General features: G+C 42.8%; 2 protein-coding genes across 8 annotated transcripts in view; both read left to right on the forward strand.

The window, feature by feature from the left end:
- The first annotated feature begins 254 nt into the window (after positions 1 to 254).
- On the forward strand, positions 255 to 7,699 carry APOH (apolipoprotein H). The gene is made up of 8 exons (XM_053994991.1): positions 255 to 362; positions 2,000 to 2,176; positions 2,781 to 2,877; positions 4,195 to 4,271; positions 4,818 to 5,006; positions 5,603 to 5,782; positions 6,236 to 6,433; positions 7,270 to 7,699. The coding sequence occupies exons 1-8, from the start codon at positions 299 to 301 to the stop codon at positions 7,338 to 7,340; spliced, it is 1,053 nt and encodes a 350-aa protein (XP_053850966.1). The 5' UTR covers positions 255 to 298; the 3' UTR covers positions 7,341 to 7,699.
- Positions 7,700 to 12,688: 4,989 nt separating this feature from the next.
- CEP112 (centrosomal protein 112) overlaps positions 12,689 to 18,521 on the forward strand; it is a 158,179-nt gene continuing 152,346 nt past the window's right edge. For 6 of the 7 annotated variants that reach the window (XM_053995050.1, XM_053995055.1, XM_053995053.1 and 3 more), the window contains exons 1-4: positions 12,762 to 12,987; positions 13,375 to 13,495; positions 14,413 to 14,603; positions 15,323 to 15,471. In XM_053995050.1, coding sequence (XP_053851025.1) covers positions 13,396 to 13,495; positions 14,413 to 14,603; positions 15,323 to 15,471 — 440 coding nt within the window. In that variant the 5' untranslated portion in view covers positions 12,762 to 12,987; positions 13,375 to 13,395. The other variant, XM_053995052.1, reaches the window with a different exon arrangement.

Consider the following 18,521-nt stretch of genomic DNA (forward strand, 5'->3'; position numbering starts at 1 on the left):
GATGCTGAGAATACTGTTTTCCCCAACACCATGGGTCCCAACAGGAGATGCTCTGCAGAAAGAGGCAGAGAGGAGCCTGTGTGGAGCAGAAATTGCCGTCTGAATTCCTGCATTATGCCCCCAACGCAACATGTGACGGTTGTTTCAGCCTTTGTTAGCAGCGACACAGGGAAGCTTTTATCTTCTGTTTACTGGGATGGGAATAAACACAAAGAGTTAATGTGTAACCATCCTTTTGTGGGTTTTTAAGGGCAGAGCCCTGGCCCGGGGGGCACTCGGGACGTCGGGGACTGGCAGGATGCATCCCCTGGCACTGCTCGGGTGCCTTGTGGCTCTGAGCCACTGCGCTCTCGCGTCCAAAGGTGAGTGCCTTCCACTTCCCAGGGGCAGCCCCATCCGGAGGTGGGAATGGGGGAAACTGGAGAAAACAACGGGATTTTAAAGCCTCTAGATAATCCTGGTCAAGTGTTTTGAGCAGGGCTTTTCTCTGAATGCTTTTCTTCTCTTTTCACTTTCTATTCTTCCCTCTGTCTCTTCCTGTGGTGAGGTGAGTGGCTGTGTACAAAAGCATAAAATGAAGGAAAGCAGAAGAAATGCTGACAGATGTTGTGGGACCCAGGCTGCCCGGGTGCCAGGGGGGAACTGTGTGTGCCAGGAATTAACCTGCTCCATCCCTGCTCACCCCTCCCTGCCCGCACAGCTCCTGCCTCGCTTTTCCCCTCCTTTCCCCCACGCCATGAGCTCTGGGCTCTGTCTCATGTCTCCTCTCCCTGTGTTTGCCATTTATTTCTCCATCCTGAGCTCCCTGTCCCTCTGTGCTCTCCCCTCGATGGCAGCAGGAGCCTCTCTCCATGTCCTCAGCAGGAGCTCAGGCTGCACCCTCCGTTCCTCCCTCGCTGTTCCCTCCTGTTCTCACCCTCTGGCTGATGAGCTGTTCCTGCTGTCACCGTGTTAAAGCTGTTTGGGAAGCAGAGCTGGCTCATGGAACAGAGGGTCTACCCCAGTGAACAGAAAAATTGGAAAAAAAGGAATTTAATTACAAGAAAAAAACACCTGATTTCAGGCTGACCCCCACCAAACAGATTTGGATTAAAAATTAAAGGCATTTGTTTGCTTCTAAGTCCTTCTCACCCTGTTTTGTCCGAGGAAATTTACTGTAATTGAATCCACAGAATTCAGAGAATCACCAGGTTGGAAGAGACCTCCAAGACCATCGAGTCCAACCCAGCCCCAACACCTCAACTCAACCCTGGCACCCAGTGCCACATCCAGGCTTTGTTAAACACACCCAGGGATGGGGACTGCACCACCTCCCGGGCAGCCATTCCAGACCTTTATCACCTTTTTGTAAAACACTTTTTCCTGATATCCAACCTATATTTCCCTTGGTGCAGCTTGACTCAATTTGTGCACCACTTTCATAAATCTATTTTGGAGGAAAAGTAAATTTTAGTTTAAAAAGTGACACCAAATCTAACTGGGACCATTGGTAGAGCTGCTGAGGAGAAGAAGAACACCACATTTTTTTTCTGGCTAATACTTATGGCAGCCATCAGCTGCCTCAGGAAGACAAAAGCTCAGGGCAGGGAGATACTATAACTCATAACAATAGAGAACCCTCTGCTTCAAGCTGAGAAATCAAAACAATTTTCTGTCGCTGTTGAGGCAGGGACGGGAATGAAAATGACTCCAAGTTCAGAAGGCAAAGAATGATCCGTCTGTTTGAAAGTACATCTCTCTTTTATAGAGAACATCGTGGAGATTAATTTCATTGGTCTTAGAGTAAAAACCTTTCACACCATTGGTGCACTATGAATAGAGCACAGTGGCAGAACATATCTCTAAACAACATGAACAGAAAGAGAGATAATAGATACTTTACATTCCTCTCAAACTTTTTCCCAGGCTTAGCCTGGTAGAAATCTCTCCTTTTCTCTCTGACTGAACTGAGAATATCTATAATTTTCTACCCAATCTCTTGTAAATTCCTTCCCTCCAGTCTGTCCCAGGCCACCAGAAGTGATGTTTGCCACACTCAGTGTAGACAAAAAGGTGTATGAAGTGGGTGAGGAAGTGGAGTACACCTGCCGGCCCGGGTTCATGCCCAACAATGGGCAGAGGAAGTACACCTGCCTCCCGACGGGCAAGTGGGCCTTCAACACCCTGCTCTGCCTCCGTGAGTACCCCCAGCAAGTCCTGCCCCTGCCTGCACGCCTCTGGAAAGGGTATTTCAGAACCCACAGGAGGAACCAGACAGATTCCAACAGGTCTCTCTCCAGTGGTTCTTCCCTCACTTGTTGGAAAACAACAGTGTGTGGAAGAGGGGTGGTGATGGAAAGGATCTTCCCATCTGTGTCCCACACCTGCCCTTCAGCCCCTGCTCCTGGATGGGGATGGAGATTGGAGCTGGACATTGGGAACCTTGAATGATCCACCCCAGCCCAGCAGGGCTCATTCTCTAACAACATGTGCTGCTTCATAACCCCTGCATTTATTGCATCACTCACACAGCATCACACAGCACACAAGGCATCTTCATCATTTCATTGCAGACAACTCACATTCCTCAGGAAATCGAGCGTTAAAAATATTTAATCCCAAAAACTTGTATTTTGATGGAAATGTAGAACAGCCAGACATGTGGAATGTAGTACATGGGAGTGGAGAAGTGTGAAAGACACCAGGATGAACATTTATGATCTGCTTGTTCCCACTATAATGAAATTATTATGTCATGCCTCATGAACTAATATGATCCTTTTTTAATATTTAATTAATAGCAAAGAGATGTCCCCCTCCTCCACCCCTGCAGAATGGGAAAATGGATTTTGAAGAGTTTCAATACCAGAGTACTGTAACTTTTTCATGTGATCCAGGGTAAGTATTCCCTTCCTTATGCTGCTAAATAAACAACCGAAATCACATTGTAGTATCACCCACTGCCATACTGCAAGACAGAGAACATTGAAAACTGCACATGAAAACTCACCTACATTTCAGAAATCATTTAAAAAAAGCCTGTCTGGTGATCCACCTCTATTCAGTCTCAGCTATAACATTATAGGGCTTTGCTACTCCAAAGAAAAGTCCTGCAAATACAGAAACCACCAAAACAGCAGAGATTTTATGCAAAAAATTTATTCTGGACTGCTGTCCCCTGCTTTTCAAATCCTCTTATTACATCATGAGATGAAATCCTACAGCAGAGAGTAGATAATCTCCATCAAAGTTATGCTGTTGGGCTCTGAGGACTGGAAATTGTGTTTCTATGCCTTTCCAAGCTCAGGAAATGAAAAGGTGAGGTTAATCCTAACTTACCTGCAGTAATGCACTTTTCCTCAGGGCTACTCGTTAGCTTTAGGAAAAAGGATGCATTTAAAAAATAGTTATGATAAATGCAGGGAAGCATTTGATAGTAGCAGGTATTTAATTGTACTCAGGTAATTAATGACAAAACAGGGCTTACCTGGAAGGTCACAGGTGAAACAAAGCCTAGTGCTCACTGAAAAGTGTCAAGAGCCTCAACAACCTCCTTCTGTAAAAGAGGAGCGAGATAAGGAATAAATAAATTCAACTATGATACCAAGTGTAGCAATGGGACTTGATTTGATTTTGTTAACTCTAATTTACTGGTTTTCAGCTGCGTCGTATTGAAATGCCAGACACATGATTAATATTTCTTTAAAACTCAGAGTAGATGTTAATAGTGTCAATATAGAGGATGGGAGAGAAGTGTGTAATGTGCAGATGGAAATTGAAATGTCTGGGATTAAAATATAACAATGCACCTCGGTGACTTCAGTTCTTAAGAGCACGGAGTTCTTTCCAATATTTGGTCCTAATTGCCATAATTAACTGGGAACGCCTCCCAGGAAACCATACCATTTGCATTAGCAATCACAGATCAGTATTTGCTATTTACATACATCCATAGTATTAATCATTTTTAGAAATGAATATGTAAAACTGAATATAAAGTTGAAACAACAAAACATCTTGTATCAAGAGTTCTGCCTGGGTCTTTGCAATATTTGGACATAACAGTTTTTCAGATCTGCTTCTAAACTTCCTTTGAGGTCAGGAACTGTTAAACTAGAGAAGGATTTCAGAGCTGGATTCTTGATTCTGTTTAGGAGAAATGACAGATCTTTGATTGATCTCCCTGCTCTGATAACCAGGTCTGTTTGTTTCCAGCTACAACCTTGTCGGGTCAAGAACGAGCCAGTGCATGGCAGATGGGAAGTGGACTGGAAGTGTTCCACAGTGTCAACGTATGTGTTTCAATAAGAAAGAACTATCCTTATTCCTAGTCCAGAAATATTCCTTTGCTCAGAATTATATATACTCTTACTCAGAAGTCTCCTTTAGTGCTGTGCAAAAGCTGGTTAAGAAAAATCAAGCAGAATGCTGCATATTTGGTTTTAAATGTGTGGGTTTTACAGAAATACAGTTAAAAGGTCTGAACAAAAGGTCGGGATCAGGGATGCTATTTACAGCTGGAGGTAAGATGCTTATCCACTCAAATTCCTCCTCCCTGTGTATAAAAAGAGGATATTGTCATGCCTTTGTACTTATGCAGGGTTTTGCTACAACCTATCCTGCAAAAACACTTGACTGAAAAGCAGGAATATTTTCTGAAAAATCCAGCATAACTCATGAATTCCATACTCTGAGGCCCCTCTGACACTTTTAATTTAAATTATGTTTTGCCAGCTGTGATTCCATGCGGGTTCATTTAGTCATAAGAATGTTGCTCCTCTGATTCCACAATTATTTGATCTTTAAGATTTAATTTTCTGATTGCTGTGCTTTTGTAGCGGTGACTTGTGCACCTCCCTCGCTCCCTGAATTTGGGGTCCTCTCTTTCCGTCGCCTAAATCCTGGAAATGTCTCTCATTTCCTGGACACAATCCAGTTTGAATGTGTCCCTCCTCTCGCCCTGATTGGGAACGAGACAGCCACCTGCATGGCCAATGGCACATGGAGCAGCATTCCAGTGTGCAAGGGTGAGTAACTCACTTTTATCCACACCAAAAAATATTCCTGAGAATTGCATAAACAAAACTAAATGAACAACAATATTTTATTTTTTTTTTTACAACTGTAGTTGCAAACATACAGCACAATTCCTCTGCAGCTGAATTCTGCAATCATTAAAGCTTGTGGATCAAGGAGATTGCTAACCCATGGCACATAACATGGGGCTGACAAAACATTTGCTGCAGGTGTAAAGGTTATATAAACAAACCCTGCTAAACATGGTGCACAGTGGGGAACCTGAGCCTGGCCTCCAGTGTGCAGCCAACATTCGATTCTAAGTGCTCAGATTCACCTAAGAAATAGCCAACCTTACCCTCAGTCCTAGAAACTTCCCTGCTTTTAGTTAAATTACACCACGTTTAAGTCATGTTGCAATGTGTACTTCAAACAAGTAATGTTTATTTATTTGTTGTGGTTTTTAAGCTGTCTTTCCCCTGGCTGTGTTTCCTGTGAAAGAGGCTGCAATGACCCACCGTGAAAGTTTTTCTACATTTTTCAGGATTATAGTTGTCTTTTTGACCCGTGACACTGCTAAAGCTTTGGGTTTGGTTTTGTCCCCCAGTTGTCACCTGCCCCACTCCAATAGGAATAGAGAATGGGTTCATAGAGTTTGCTGTGCGCAGAACCTACCACTACAATGAGAGTGTCAGCTTTGGCTGCCAGCCCGGCTTCGTGATGGAGGGATCCAAACATTCCCGCTGTGAGAACACTGGAAACTGGTCCACAAAGCCAGCCTGCAGAGGTGAGCACACCCCATCCCTCAGAAACCAGGGATCACACTGAGCTCTCCCACCTGACCACTGCTCTGACTGTGGAGCTGTCACTCCTCTGTGGAAGGGCTGTGCTCAAAATGAGCCAAAAACGGAATTGCAAGGCCCTGATAATCTAAGCCCTCTCCCAACACTGGATGTTGTATGACACTGACATATCTGGATTGACTTCAATAATCAGTCATGTAACTTTATTCTGAGTATTTCCTCTCCTCTTCTTATTTCATGTTGTTATAAATTACACTGAGGCTGGATTTTCACAGGAAACTTTTGACCCTATGCTTCAGGGTCTGAATTTCTTCAGCAGAAGTTCTGTCCATATGTAGGACACATTTTTCATTCCCAAATGTCACATACACAGAATTCTGCTGGGATCTGATCTACCCCTTTTCAAACCTGCTCCTTATAACTGGATTTTTTTCCAGCACCATGTAAAATACCAGTTAAGAAAGCTGTAGTATTATACAATGGTGAGAAGAAGAGAGTTCAAAATGACCTGAAGGATGGTATTCTGCACGGGGAAACTGTATCCTTCTTCTGCAAGAACAAGGAAAAATCCTGTGCCTACACTGTAGATGCAGCATGTGTGGATGGCAACTTCACCCTCCCTGCCTGTTTTAAAGGTATGAGCCAGGCTGCTCACAAACCAGCTCCTGGTGGGGGAATTACAACTGCTTGAGTGTGGGGGACAGTCATAATTCATCTCCAAGCCCTACTTGAGTGGCTATTTGAATTATTGGGTATTTGAGTTATTGCGTATTCTGGAAGAAAATGGCCTGAGGAGAGAATGCCCAGCAAGAATTTTCCTTCGGTTGGGTCAGAGCCCTGCTTTAATTCCTGCCCTGTTCTAGAAGATGCTACTTAAAAATGTTACTAGCCCAAAGAAAAGGCCATATGTGAACTATTCTGGGATTTCACAAATCCTTGGATCAGCACCTTCTTTAGGGACAAAAAGCCTGAACACTGCTGCAGGTTTGAGAACCTGACACATTCCCTCATATGTCAAATATGAATTATTCCCACCTTGTGCTGATCAGGAAAACACTTTGGACCAAGAGTGCTGAAAGGCAGCTGAGAGCTGTGGGGAGGAATTGATGCTGGAGGAACAGCTTCACAGGCACGCAGGCTTTTAGAATAAATAAACAGACATTAGCAACTTTGCTAGCAAGAGGGAAATGTTTCACACTTGTTTTGTCAATATTCCTTGCATAGAATTTTCCTTGTAAGTTTTATTTTCATTTCTAAGCGAAGGAAAAGCACAGCCTATTCATAATGAAAACATCTCTCTTCACGTTTGGCCTCTGATGCACGTAGCTCAGCTTTATTAAGATAGAAAATAAAAGTTTATTTCTTCCAACAGTTTCATTATGATGCAATGATTGACTGCTCACCTCGCTATTGTTTTCAGCTGTCACATGTTTCAAGAATTTAACCCAAGTTCTTTACTTGTCTCCAACAGAACGTGGCTTTTTTTCAACTCTGGTGAAGAAAGACCCCTCAGACATGAAAGCATGTGAAGATGAAGCTTGAAGCAGGGAAATAACCCAGTACTAAATTTCTGCCTTATTGAGACAGAAAATTCCATATACAAGAGGAAAACTTAGGTCCTGTGAGTGTAACGTGGGTCTCGTAAATGTAACTCAGGTCCTGTACGTGTAAATTTCCAGGTGAACTCCGGAATCTGTGAATGCTTTCTTCCCTCCCGCCATCCCCTCCAGTCTCTTCCACAAGTTACAACACATCATTTCAGCCATTAACTTCCACTGTCTTGTCTCTGTCTTCTTCCAAATCCCTGCACTAGTGCTTCTCTCTCCACATTTCCAACATTTATGCAACTGTAAATGACCTCCTCAATGGCAGTTGCTTTACAATAAAGTGATTTTCAGCCACTAGTGTGTTCTTATTTCATATTGCCTAATCATCAATCAGATCCTTTATCTTCAGACAGATTTATAGCAAGAGCCCTTAATCATTAGTAATTACTGGGTTCTGATTCCATTACCACTCCCCTGTGACAGGGAGTGGACCTTTAATTATAGATAGACAGAAGGTCATGAGCCTGGGATTTTCCAGAATTTACGTAAGTAGAAAGACTGAGATTTCCAAATGAGTTTAGAAGCCAAGAATCCAACCATGATTTAAACATCAACAGCATCAGATAAAGGGTTTTTTTAATATTTCTAAAAAAAATTTGCTTCAGTTAGTAAGACTATTTACATTTTAGAGATTTAACTTCACCTGAAACTGTTTTAAACCACTGTTAATTTTTACCTCTGTTTCAATATTACACAATATAATTGCTTCAGTTTGGGTTTGGGGTTTGTTTTTCTTTTTTTTTTTTTTTTTTTTTTTTTTATTGGTATTTTTAAAGAGAAATGTACAGTATTGAGCAACAGTTCTGATCTCTGATCATTAAGTAGCTCTGAAGTAAACTGTACTTTTAATTTGATTTATGATACGGGCAGCTTACTGGTATGATCCAGTTTGGCAAGTTTTGTGCTTATGTCTGTATTTTCATTCAGAAAAAGTAATTATAATTTCAACATACTAGAAAGTGATAGAGAAATATTTGTGGTACACTTACAATAAATTGTCATGAGTCATACAAGGTTCCCTCTGCAGTTTAAAAGCCTTTTCTTTGATAAAAAGCATGAGCTCCACAGTAAGTAAAAATCCACTGCAGAACTTTTAAAAGGACCATTTAACATTAAGATCAAGCTACTTGTAAGATGGCAGAGCTGCCACTAAAGAACTCTAAACATATTCTAATAATATTTTTTCTTTTTTTTTTGTAAGGCTGCATATGAATATTTTAATAGTATGACTGATATAATTCCTCCTTATGCTTCCTATTTTTAAGGAGAGATTGAGGCAGCTGTTATTAAGTTATTAAGTATTTAGTACTTTGTACTCAGCAACAATTTAATTCTCTAATGCAGAGACAGGCAGATTCATGCTGGCAGCTGAAGTGGGTATTTTGTTGGTGCAGCGTGTGCCACATTTAGGTGGGATCCTCAAATGAAGTTTGCAGGCCAAGATAGCCAGAACTCCTTCTAACACATACATAGCTCAGCTGGCAGGAGCCAATTAATTTGGAAATCCAGTCTAAATGTGGTGTGGATCCATCTCTGGGATCAGGATGTTCAGGGCAGTTGCTGAGATGCCAAACACCGTTTAATATTAACTCGTGTGTCACAGCAAACCCTGTGAAGTTGGCGTAAGGCAACTTAGCATTCACTGCCACCCAAATGCAGCTTGCCCCTGAAAGGACTTATGTTTTGCACAAAAAACAGCTGCCCCAGGGAAACTGAGGTTTTTCCAAGGGAATTTTCCCAGTTCTACTTACCCATTCAGCAGGATAATGACTGAACAAATCAGCTGGCCCTGCTTCCTCACTGGATGTGCAGCACTGGAATACTTGAAAGGATCACCCTTAGGAGCCAATATTCACATGCTGAATTTGTTATCTACTCTCCTGAAGCAAGAAGAGGGAGGAAAAAAAAAAAAATCTGTGACCTGTTAACTCTTTGAAGTAGTGAGGTATTTGTGAATCACAACTTTCCAGACATGAAAGATTTGCTCAGAAGGGCTGAAAAATAATGTCTTGCAACTCGAAGTGTTCCAGAAGCTGGTATGAGGCAGTGAGACCTGCCTGCTTTTTTTTTTTTTTTCTGTATTTTTGAGATGTTTGAAAAAATGCCTTAAGCTGTGTTCATGTTACTTGTGGCAACCTGCCGAAGCAGTTAATGAGATGAGAGAACATGGTAGAATGTGGTGAAAAAAAAAGTATTGAATATGTTTTGCTTAAATGACAGTATTTTTACAATTGAAATTGGGAATTTGTTCTGTATTCTGGTTGGGATATCTTTGTGTTCTGTATCAGTGTCTCTACAGTGATTTCCTCAGGAGGGTCAGGGCACATCAGTGCTCCTCAAGCCCAGGCTGCAGCTTTGGATGGAGACAAGACCTCAGTCATTTCCTCAACCTTTCGTTTTTCTTTCTGAACAGAAGTTATGCAATTATCAAATCACTTCAGGTAGGCTCCAACCTCTCTGGCCACCCTGGTAGTGGGTCTGCCTTGGGAAGCAGACCCAGAAACTGGATCCATTCCCTCAGGAAGTTTCTCCTGGAGTAGTGGTTCCAATCACTGATTTTGCTTGGCCTCATGTTCTTTTTGATCATGTTCCAGCAAATTCAGTTTTTCAAAGTACTTTGTGATGAGTATGACAAAGATATATTCAAATCTGAAGGCAATGTGCAAAAACACAGCTTAGTCTGCTGCAAGGATCTACCATGGATTTAACACAGATGAAAAGTGTCCCATGTTCCAATATATATCAAATGGCAACTATTTTAAATTTGGAATTTCAAGATAATAAATCATCCTTGGAATGTACTCTTGAGATTCTACCGTGGTTTAAATACTCCATCACTGATTTTTGCACTGCTTCTGTGCAAACGTGGGTTTAAGGCACTCTGAGTAGGCCCCAGTGTAGCTGTCAGAGCTATCACCCAATGAGCCCTAACACAGAATCATTCCTGCTGAAGATTAGCTGAGAAATCAAAGAAAACAGCCAATTTCCTACTGTACATGTAAGAGTTTCTTGTTTGATCTGTATGTGCATCTGAATCAAACTCAGAAGTGTTGAAGAGTTTGTTTGCTCGAGATAAAAGCGCTTTAGATGCTACACGCAGAGCAAAGCCCATGACAGATTTTGGGGAAAGAGAAATGTATGAATCAAAGAGGTCAGAGGGTTTATTTGGGATCATACATACACACAATCACTTCATTCACTCAGGAAGAGACTGAACAGCTGAAAGATTTCTCTAATTCTTTTGGATTAGTTGATGGTTTTCTTGAATTGGCTACAAAACAAGTACAACCCATGGTTTTTGTGCAGAAGTGTCAGGCTCTGAAATTCTTCTATTCCACAACACCCCCTCATGTTCCCTGTCCTTGGGATAGGACATGAACAACCCAGAAATCATCAGCAATATGGAGCATATGAAACGTTTTGAAGTGAGCTCAAAATCACTCTATTACCTACAAGAATAAACTTGAACAGATTTTACTCAGAAACGGTGAGTAAAATTGGCTCTGCAATTATTGAACCTTCTCCTAAAATTTCATTATCATTTTATTCACTCATATTTCTGGCACCCACCCCCCCACTGCTCAGGCTCAAAAGCTACTTCTGATTTATTGACCTTTAACTTCAGGGTGGCAAATATTTCTTACTAAGCTCTGAACAGAAACACTTTTTCCCCTAAATGTTGATCACAATGAAGATACAAAAATAGATACAGCCAATATCCAGCTAGCAGGAATAAAATACCACATCACAAAGAACCTGGGCTTGTCCCCCACTGCTGCTGTACCCTCACTTTTCTAGTCCCAGCTCTCCTGTACTCACAAGGCACCAGGTCCATGCTCTGCGTATCAAGGACCTGGACCAATCCCATTAAATTCATAGCACAGAATTGTAGAATTGAGTTGGAAGAAACCTTAAAGCCCATCCCATTCCATCCCCTGCCGTGCCAGGGACACTTCCACTGTTCCAGGCTGCTCCAAGCCCCATCCAGCCTGGCCCTGGGCACCTCCAGGGATCCAGGGGCAGCCACAGCTGCTCTAGGCACCTGTGCCAGGGCCTGCCACCCTCCCAGCCAGGAATTCCTTCCCAATATCCCATCCATCCCTGCCCTCTGGCAGTGGGAAGCCATTCCCTGTGTCCTGTCCCTCCAAGCCCCTGTCCCCAGTCCCTCTCCAGCTCTCCTGGAGCCCCTTTAGCCCCTGGAAGAGGCTCTGAGGTTTCCCTGGAGCCTTCTCCTCTCCAGGTGAGCACCCCCAGCTCTGCCAGCCTGGCTCCAGAGGGACTCCAGCCCCGGGATGATCCTGGAGCCTCCTCTGGGCTCTCTCCAGCAGCTCCAGCTCCTTCCTGTGCCGGGCCAGGGCTGGGGCAGCTCTGCAGGTGGGGTCTCAGCTGAGGGGCAGAGGGCAGAACCCCCTGCCCTGCTGCCCATGCTGGGGATCAGAGCCCGGGCACGCCGAGCCCCTCACCCATCAAGACCCGAGTCCTTCCCCAGGAGGGCTCCCCATCCGTTCTCCAGCCAGTCCGTGTTTGTGCTGGGATCGGCCAAACCCAGCTGCAGGACTTTGAACTCGGCATCTCCCGTTTCTCCTTTGGAGCTCCCCGAGGCTCTGCTGGGGACTCCTGAGGCGTTTCCTGCGCGTGTCTGAGCGGATCCGTAACCATCTCCCAAGGGAATCTGGGGGAGAGCTCTGGGAGTAGCCATGACCGCACTGCTGGGCTGTGCTGACATTCATCACTCCGGGCAGGAATCACAGAATATCCTGAGCTGGGAAGATCATCGAGTCCAGCCCCTGTCCCTCACAGACCCCCAGCAATCCCACCCGGCCATCCCTGGCGGCGCTGTCCAAACGCTCCTGGAGCTCCTGCAGCCTCGGGCCGTGCCCATTCCCTGGGGAACCTGGGCAGTGCCCAGCACCCTCTGGGGGAAGAACCTTTTAAAATCCAACCTAACCCCCCTCTGGCACAGTTCCGGCCGTGCCCTGTTCCCGGTCCCCAGAGGGAAGAGCCCAGTGCCTCTCAGAGCTGTGACTGCGCTTTCGCGGTGCCCCACCAGCACCCTCCTCGCACTCCTCAATCCCAAGAGCTTCCCCCGTTCCTGGGGCCGAACAACTCCCCAGCCCCTGCGCGCTGTGCTCGCAGTCTCCGTCCCCCGCCCGAGGCCGCCCAGGCCGCGCCGGGCCAGCCCCGGTCACCGCGGAAACGGAAACGCGCGGGGCCGGGGCCGGGGCCGGGGCCGGGGCCGCCGGGAGCGGGGCCGGTTTGAACGTTCGGCCGCTTTGCATGTTCGGCCGCTTTGCACGCTCGGTCGCCGCCTCCCCCCGCCCTGGCCGCCACCCGCAGCCCCCGAGGTAACGGGGCAGGGAGGGCTGCCGGGGACACTGGTGTGCGCCCGGGCCGGGGCACGGCAGGGGCCGGGGCTGACCGCCGGGAAGGGCCCTGGGGCGGGCCCGGGGGGTGCGGCTCCGCCGGCCCTGGAGCGCGCTCAGTGCTGGAATGTGCCAGGAAAGGTCCCGCTCAGCCGGGCCGTGAACGGCTCTGTGCGGTGCTGCTTCCTGACAAACAGTCCTGACTGCTTCTTGCTTCTTGTAACTATCGCTCTACTTGCTGTTTTCCCTTCTTTCTCCCCCCTCTTCTTAAAAAAAAAAAACCACAAAAAACCTCTAATTCTAAGGAATACCAAGTTAGGAATGCGGTATCACACAAACGCCTTGAGGTGTTTTATACAAATTGGGTGTAATGAATATATTTATTGTGTGGTTGGCCATTCTGTTTCAAATCTAAACAAGCACATTCTTGTAGATTACACTGAGAACCTGTTATTTACAAAGAATCTGTCCTAGGTTTGTGTTTATTTCAACATAACACATCTAGTTTCACTTCCTGTATGTTCCAAGCACATCTTCGTGTGCAAGATGGAGACTGACGTAAAACAGTATTTGACCTTTTCTACATCAATGGCATTAATTTTGCAGGTTACTTTGTGTGCTTCCAAAATGAGCAGTGAAGATGCAATGAAGGAAAAACTGGATGCTGAATTAGATCGCTGTGTCGTGGCTATGAAGCCCTATGTCCTTAACATGCAGAACAGTTCAGGTACAGATGGTAAAATTTGCATTTAAACACTAATAACAAAGTCCTAGGGACCGACAGTTATTATGTGTAGTTGCATCTCTTAATTTAACCAGGCACTTCATCTCTGACATTACAAGGTACAGTTTTGATGGGGGCTTGCACAACTTCTAAACAAGGTGCCTGCTGCAATTGTTTGACCTTATCTGTCTTGTTTTCATGATGTAAATGTGCTTTTGCACATTTACAATACATTAACATCTATCTTTAAAAACCTAGTTCAGTAGAAAAGAAAATATTTTAAAGGGTATTGTTTTTGAGATAGCAAATATTTTTAAATTATGAAGTTGTTAACATTTGTTTGGGAATGTGTAAGAACAGGAACAACGACTAATAAATGGTGTTGCATAAATCTAATTTTTACAACAAGCTGGTTATTATTAAAGACACAAACCCTACAAATTAAGATCTTTATGTGTAAACATTTAACCAAGTGAATAATTTCCTTCTCTGATAGCAAAGGTTGTGTAAATAGAGATTTATTTTTTTAAATAGATGAGGATTTATTGTGTATTTAAAGTATTAATGCTTGTGCAAGCTGTAAGTTGTAGTTTATGGCAGCTCTTGCAATGAGTGCAGAATTCCTGGTGTTCCCAATTCCGTGCTGTTTCCAAAAGTGATGTAAACTTCTGCTAAACATGAATTTATAGAAAATGTTTGTGCAATATGTAAATTTGAGCCATTGTTAAAGACTTATTTTTTTTCTAAGTATTTAATAATTTCTTTTATTTGATTTGATCATTCAGGAATTTGTTTTTTTTTAAACTTTGGTGTAGAAGGGAGAAACCTACAAAACTGGTGACCAGTGATGGCTTCTGTTTTCTGCATGTGTTTGATTTGCTCTGAAAATGTATAGTGACCACATATATCTGTATTTTCAGAAAGAAAAAGATGCTCACTATGGATTAAAAAACTCTGCAAACCTTTGGAAGCAGGCATCGGAATAGTGGGAAGGGAGAATCGAAACTTGTATGCAAAACTGCTGCTCCACATGCTGCAGAGAGGAGTTCTGAAGGGTCCCTTCCGCCAGAAACCAGAGGAAGGAATGCTGAAAACTTTGCCTGCCTACATGGTGAGTGTCCTTTCTTTATGAGACAAACTTGCTAAAATGTATCCTGGAGTTGCTTTTCCGTCTTAGATTTGGCACAAATGTGACAAACGATTCTGAATGGGTTGAGTGGAGCTGTGTGTGATAAATAAAGGCATTTCTTGTAATTGATGCTGGGAAAAACCTTCCAATGGGCAAAACTTCTGGAGACCCGTTATCTTCAAAATTCTGGTTAGAAGGATTATGAAAATAGGTGTTTGAAGGAACAGAAAGGTAACCTTTTTCCAGTTCTTTGGAAAAAGTGTAATAAAAGGCCCTTGAGGCTTTCTTTTGTCCTAACCAGTAGATAGCTCTTGTGAAAGGAAAATTGTTCTTAAAGGTGGTGACTTTAGTAGCCTGAGAATACTACAGAACTCACATAGACATCGTTAAAGTTGCAGTTTGTTTTCTGAAGAACTGAATATGCTCTGTCAACCCTTGACATCGGCTTCAGTGACATAACAATGCCAATTTTTGCTAAAATTACCCATCCTGTAAGAAGTATTTACACTGTAAGAAAATATTTACACTGTTGCCATGAATTCCCATGGGTTGGGAAGATGGCGTTTGCACACCTCACTGACCTCGCTGGAAAAGGAATGATTGTACTACAGACAGTCCTGCAAGAAATGACATTAAGGGTGTGAAGAAAGTATCTGTGTAAATATGTTCTTGTGTTGATTTTGCATTTGTTCTCATTCTAGTCAGTTTATTTTGATGAACCAAGTTCACCAAAGGTTGGGAACGACCGCCCTGACTGCTTACCTGAGTGGATGGTGGGAGAGCTGGGAAACCATGACAGTAATGTATCCTCTGTGGAGGACTTATCTTCAGCAACAACTCCTGCACATGGGTAAGGTCTCTGTCCTTGCTTTAGCAGTGTTTGATTTGTATTTAATAGATATGTCTGGTGGTATCAATTTGTATGAGTTTATTGCACTCCCTCATGGACTCACCATCAGTCTTTACAGACAGAAACTCTGGTAGCAGCTTCATTGTAATGAGAACTTCTAGACTGCTCTGTTCTTACTTTTCTCCATTGTGTCTTCTTCTCTGACTTCTTTACATCTCTTTCCATGTCCCATCCCCCTATCCTCTTTCTCTTCCTCTTGTTCTCCCCCTCCTTTCAGTTCTGGACACTTAACATGGAAAATCAAAGCCTACATCTGTAGTCTAAGGCCATGATGCTGAATGCAGCTGTTTTATCAAATAGTTTTTAATGGCTTTTTTCCTTATAGATTTGAAATATAAACAAGCATAGAGATGGTAGATTTAGAGGTTGTTCTATGACTGTTGTTCACGGGTTTTTTAGAGGAAATGGAATAGTGGCTCCTTGCAGATAAGCAAGTTTTGCTGAGCGAGATTAAGGTTTTGATTTCCAGCAGCCAGTGAGCTTAAACAGCATCCTCAGTGCCAGTCAGCTGAGAATAGAGCTGATTACAGCAGGGAAAAAGGGGGGAAAAAAAGGGAAAAATGTGTCATTATTAAGGCTTGTTTTCCTGTTGGCTTAGAAAGATGTCTCTGCAATATTGAAGGAGTGACAAGCTGGTCATTTGGACACTTGGAAAACTTCAGCCCTATTCTGTCCTAATTTGTGGGAATCTTAGGTAAATTTTCGTTTAATCTGCTGTTCTTAAGTATTTATTTTCTGGATTTTCTTAGTGCAACTTCGTGCTGATTATCAAGATCTGCATTCCTTTTTTTTTCTTTATGTGGCTGCATTTCAGTCATGGATGGAATTTCCTCTTGTTTGCCCCTTTTAAAGTCTCATTAATGTTTAATCTCTCTGAAATCCTTGGTGAAGGAAGCACTCTTAGACATGGAGTCTATTAGTCAAAGCTCAGTAGGTACTGTACAAGAGGAAGTGAGTGTTTGCTCTGCTTCTGGTTTCGTTTCATTGTGTTAGAAATACATGTTCAAGTCAAGTTTCAGAAGTCCAGTGCTTTTTTCATGTCTTCACTTACATCTTTCATAAGTTGCCACCATTAGCTGTTCTCTTGTAGGCACACTGATGTTTATGCTGTTTATCACCATTTTTCAATCATGTTTTTAGTTCTTCAGCAGTGATTTGGATAAGTGACAGATGTTGCAAGTTATATCACAGTAATATTGAGTAGCACGAAACTCTTCTGTGTCCATTAACTGTGTGTAATTCTAACAATCATTTCAAAAGTTACTCTTATGTCTGAGGTCTCTGTACCTCCTTTTCTTGAGGATTAGGGGCTCTTCTAGTTGCTTGCATTCATTCTCTGATAAGAACCTGTGGTTTTGATAACAGACTTGTGGTTTAAGAACCAGAGGCATACAATGGAGAATTTCCAGTTGAGTTATGATATTACTGATTTGGGCTTGATGATACAGAGAATTCACTGGAAAAGGAATGATTCTGGTTTGGTTTCATTGTGTTAGAAATACCTTTTCAAGTTTAGTTTCAGATAGATACAGAAAATTGTTAAGAGGAGCTGTTCAGATACCCTTAATTAAAAAAAAAATAGATTTGACATTATGAAAACAAGGAATGTATCATGTTTTAGAAATGTTTTTTGAGACCTTGGAAAAAGTTTTGTTACTGTTGTTCCATGTCAGGATACCTGGCCTGGGTCTGACCAGGTATCACTCTGGGTGTTAGAAGCAATAAAACAATATCAGCACAACTCTCCCTTGTTAGGCCCAGTTTAGCACACTGGTATCTCTGCAAGGCCATATTTGTGGTATAGAAATGCACCTAATTACTCTGAATTCCTGACTTGTGCTGTCAGCTGGGGTGGGATTTGCATATTCCTCCCTCTTCATCCCACTGGGGCTGGTCCTTGCTTGAGGAAAGCTGAGGTGCAGTTCCACCTATTCCCTCCCTTCTTTGCCATAGTTTTTCTCTCTTTTCTACCTGGTTTATAGTAGAATACTGGGAATTTGATGTCTTTTCCCACTCTGTGTCCGAACCTCAGATTCAGCTTGGCCTGTCAAAGTTCCCAAAGTCATTTTTTGGTGTAGTGAAGCTTTATTTCACTTTTCCCCTTTTATCCTGTGGGAATGAAGCAATACCTGCCTTGGTGATCAGTGTGGTTCCCAAGACTCTGCTGAGTTTTCTAGCTGCACTGCAAATTATTCCCTGGATTGCAAATTATTCCATGCCAGAACAAGCAATTAAATGTAATTGAATAATGTTACTGGTTTAAAGGAATTAAAAATCAGGTGTACAGGCGCAGCTCTGCCAGTGGATACTTGGGCCAAGAGTGGGGCTGTGTCTAAGAAAATCTGAATTTGTGTTGGAAAATTTTAATAGTTCTGTAGATTACATAAATTAATCTTCACTGCAATAAGAAACTTGATTTTCCTGCAAGTTTTGCAGAAAAATACTGAAGATAAATATTTCACCTGTTGTGTTTCAAAAAAATACAAAATATTTACATATTTAATATTTACCTAAATATGACCATGTTAGGATATTACCTATATCCAACATATAGATCCTGGTTTTCTTTGTATTTACAATTTTGGATGAGCAGTCAGTGCAGGTAAAAATGCAATATATTAAATATTTCTGGATGTGCAGTTTGCAGGGAGAGCCAGCAGATGGTGACCGAGTTCCACTGTGTTTGTCTCTCTCCTCTGAATGTGCACTGGGAAAACTGCATCCATGGGCATGGAATTTGTGTAGTTGGATGAAAATTTTGAATTCCAGCCATGACTCAGTTCCTACAACATTTTCTCAGGGCAAAATAGATAATGTCAGTGAGACATGTTTGAGTAACTGCTTGATGTTCTTTATCTCAAGATTCTCTCCTTTCAAAGACCCAAACAAACAGAAATTCTTTTCATAGTGATTTTTATCTTGCAATACAGATAATTCTGTGTTGGACAATTTTGACTTTTCCATATGAAGTTGTTTTTCTGCCTAAATAA

The sequence above is a fragment of the Vidua macroura genome, chromosome 19 (assembly GCF_024509145.1).
Source record: "Vidua macroura isolate BioBank_ID:100142 chromosome 19, ASM2450914v1, whole genome shotgun sequence".
NCBI classification, from domain to species: Eukaryota; Metazoa; Chordata; class Aves; order Passeriformes; family Viduidae; genus Vidua; species Vidua macroura.

Excerpts from the sequence above, each read along its gene's own strand:
- APOH (XM_053994991.1), top strand. The coding sequence starts at position 299 with ATGCATCCCCTGGCACTGCTCGGGTGCCTTGTGGCTCTGAGCCACTGC. Across the intron at positions 2,878-4,194 it reads ACTTTTTCATGTGATCCAGG|CTACAACCTTGTCGGGTCAA; the intron begins GTAAGTATTCCC and ends GTTTGTTTCCAG. Across the intron at positions 4,272-4,817 it reads AAGTGTTCCACAGTGTCAAC|CGGTGACTTGTGCACCTCCC; the intron begins GTATGTGTTTCA and ends GTGCTTTTGTAG.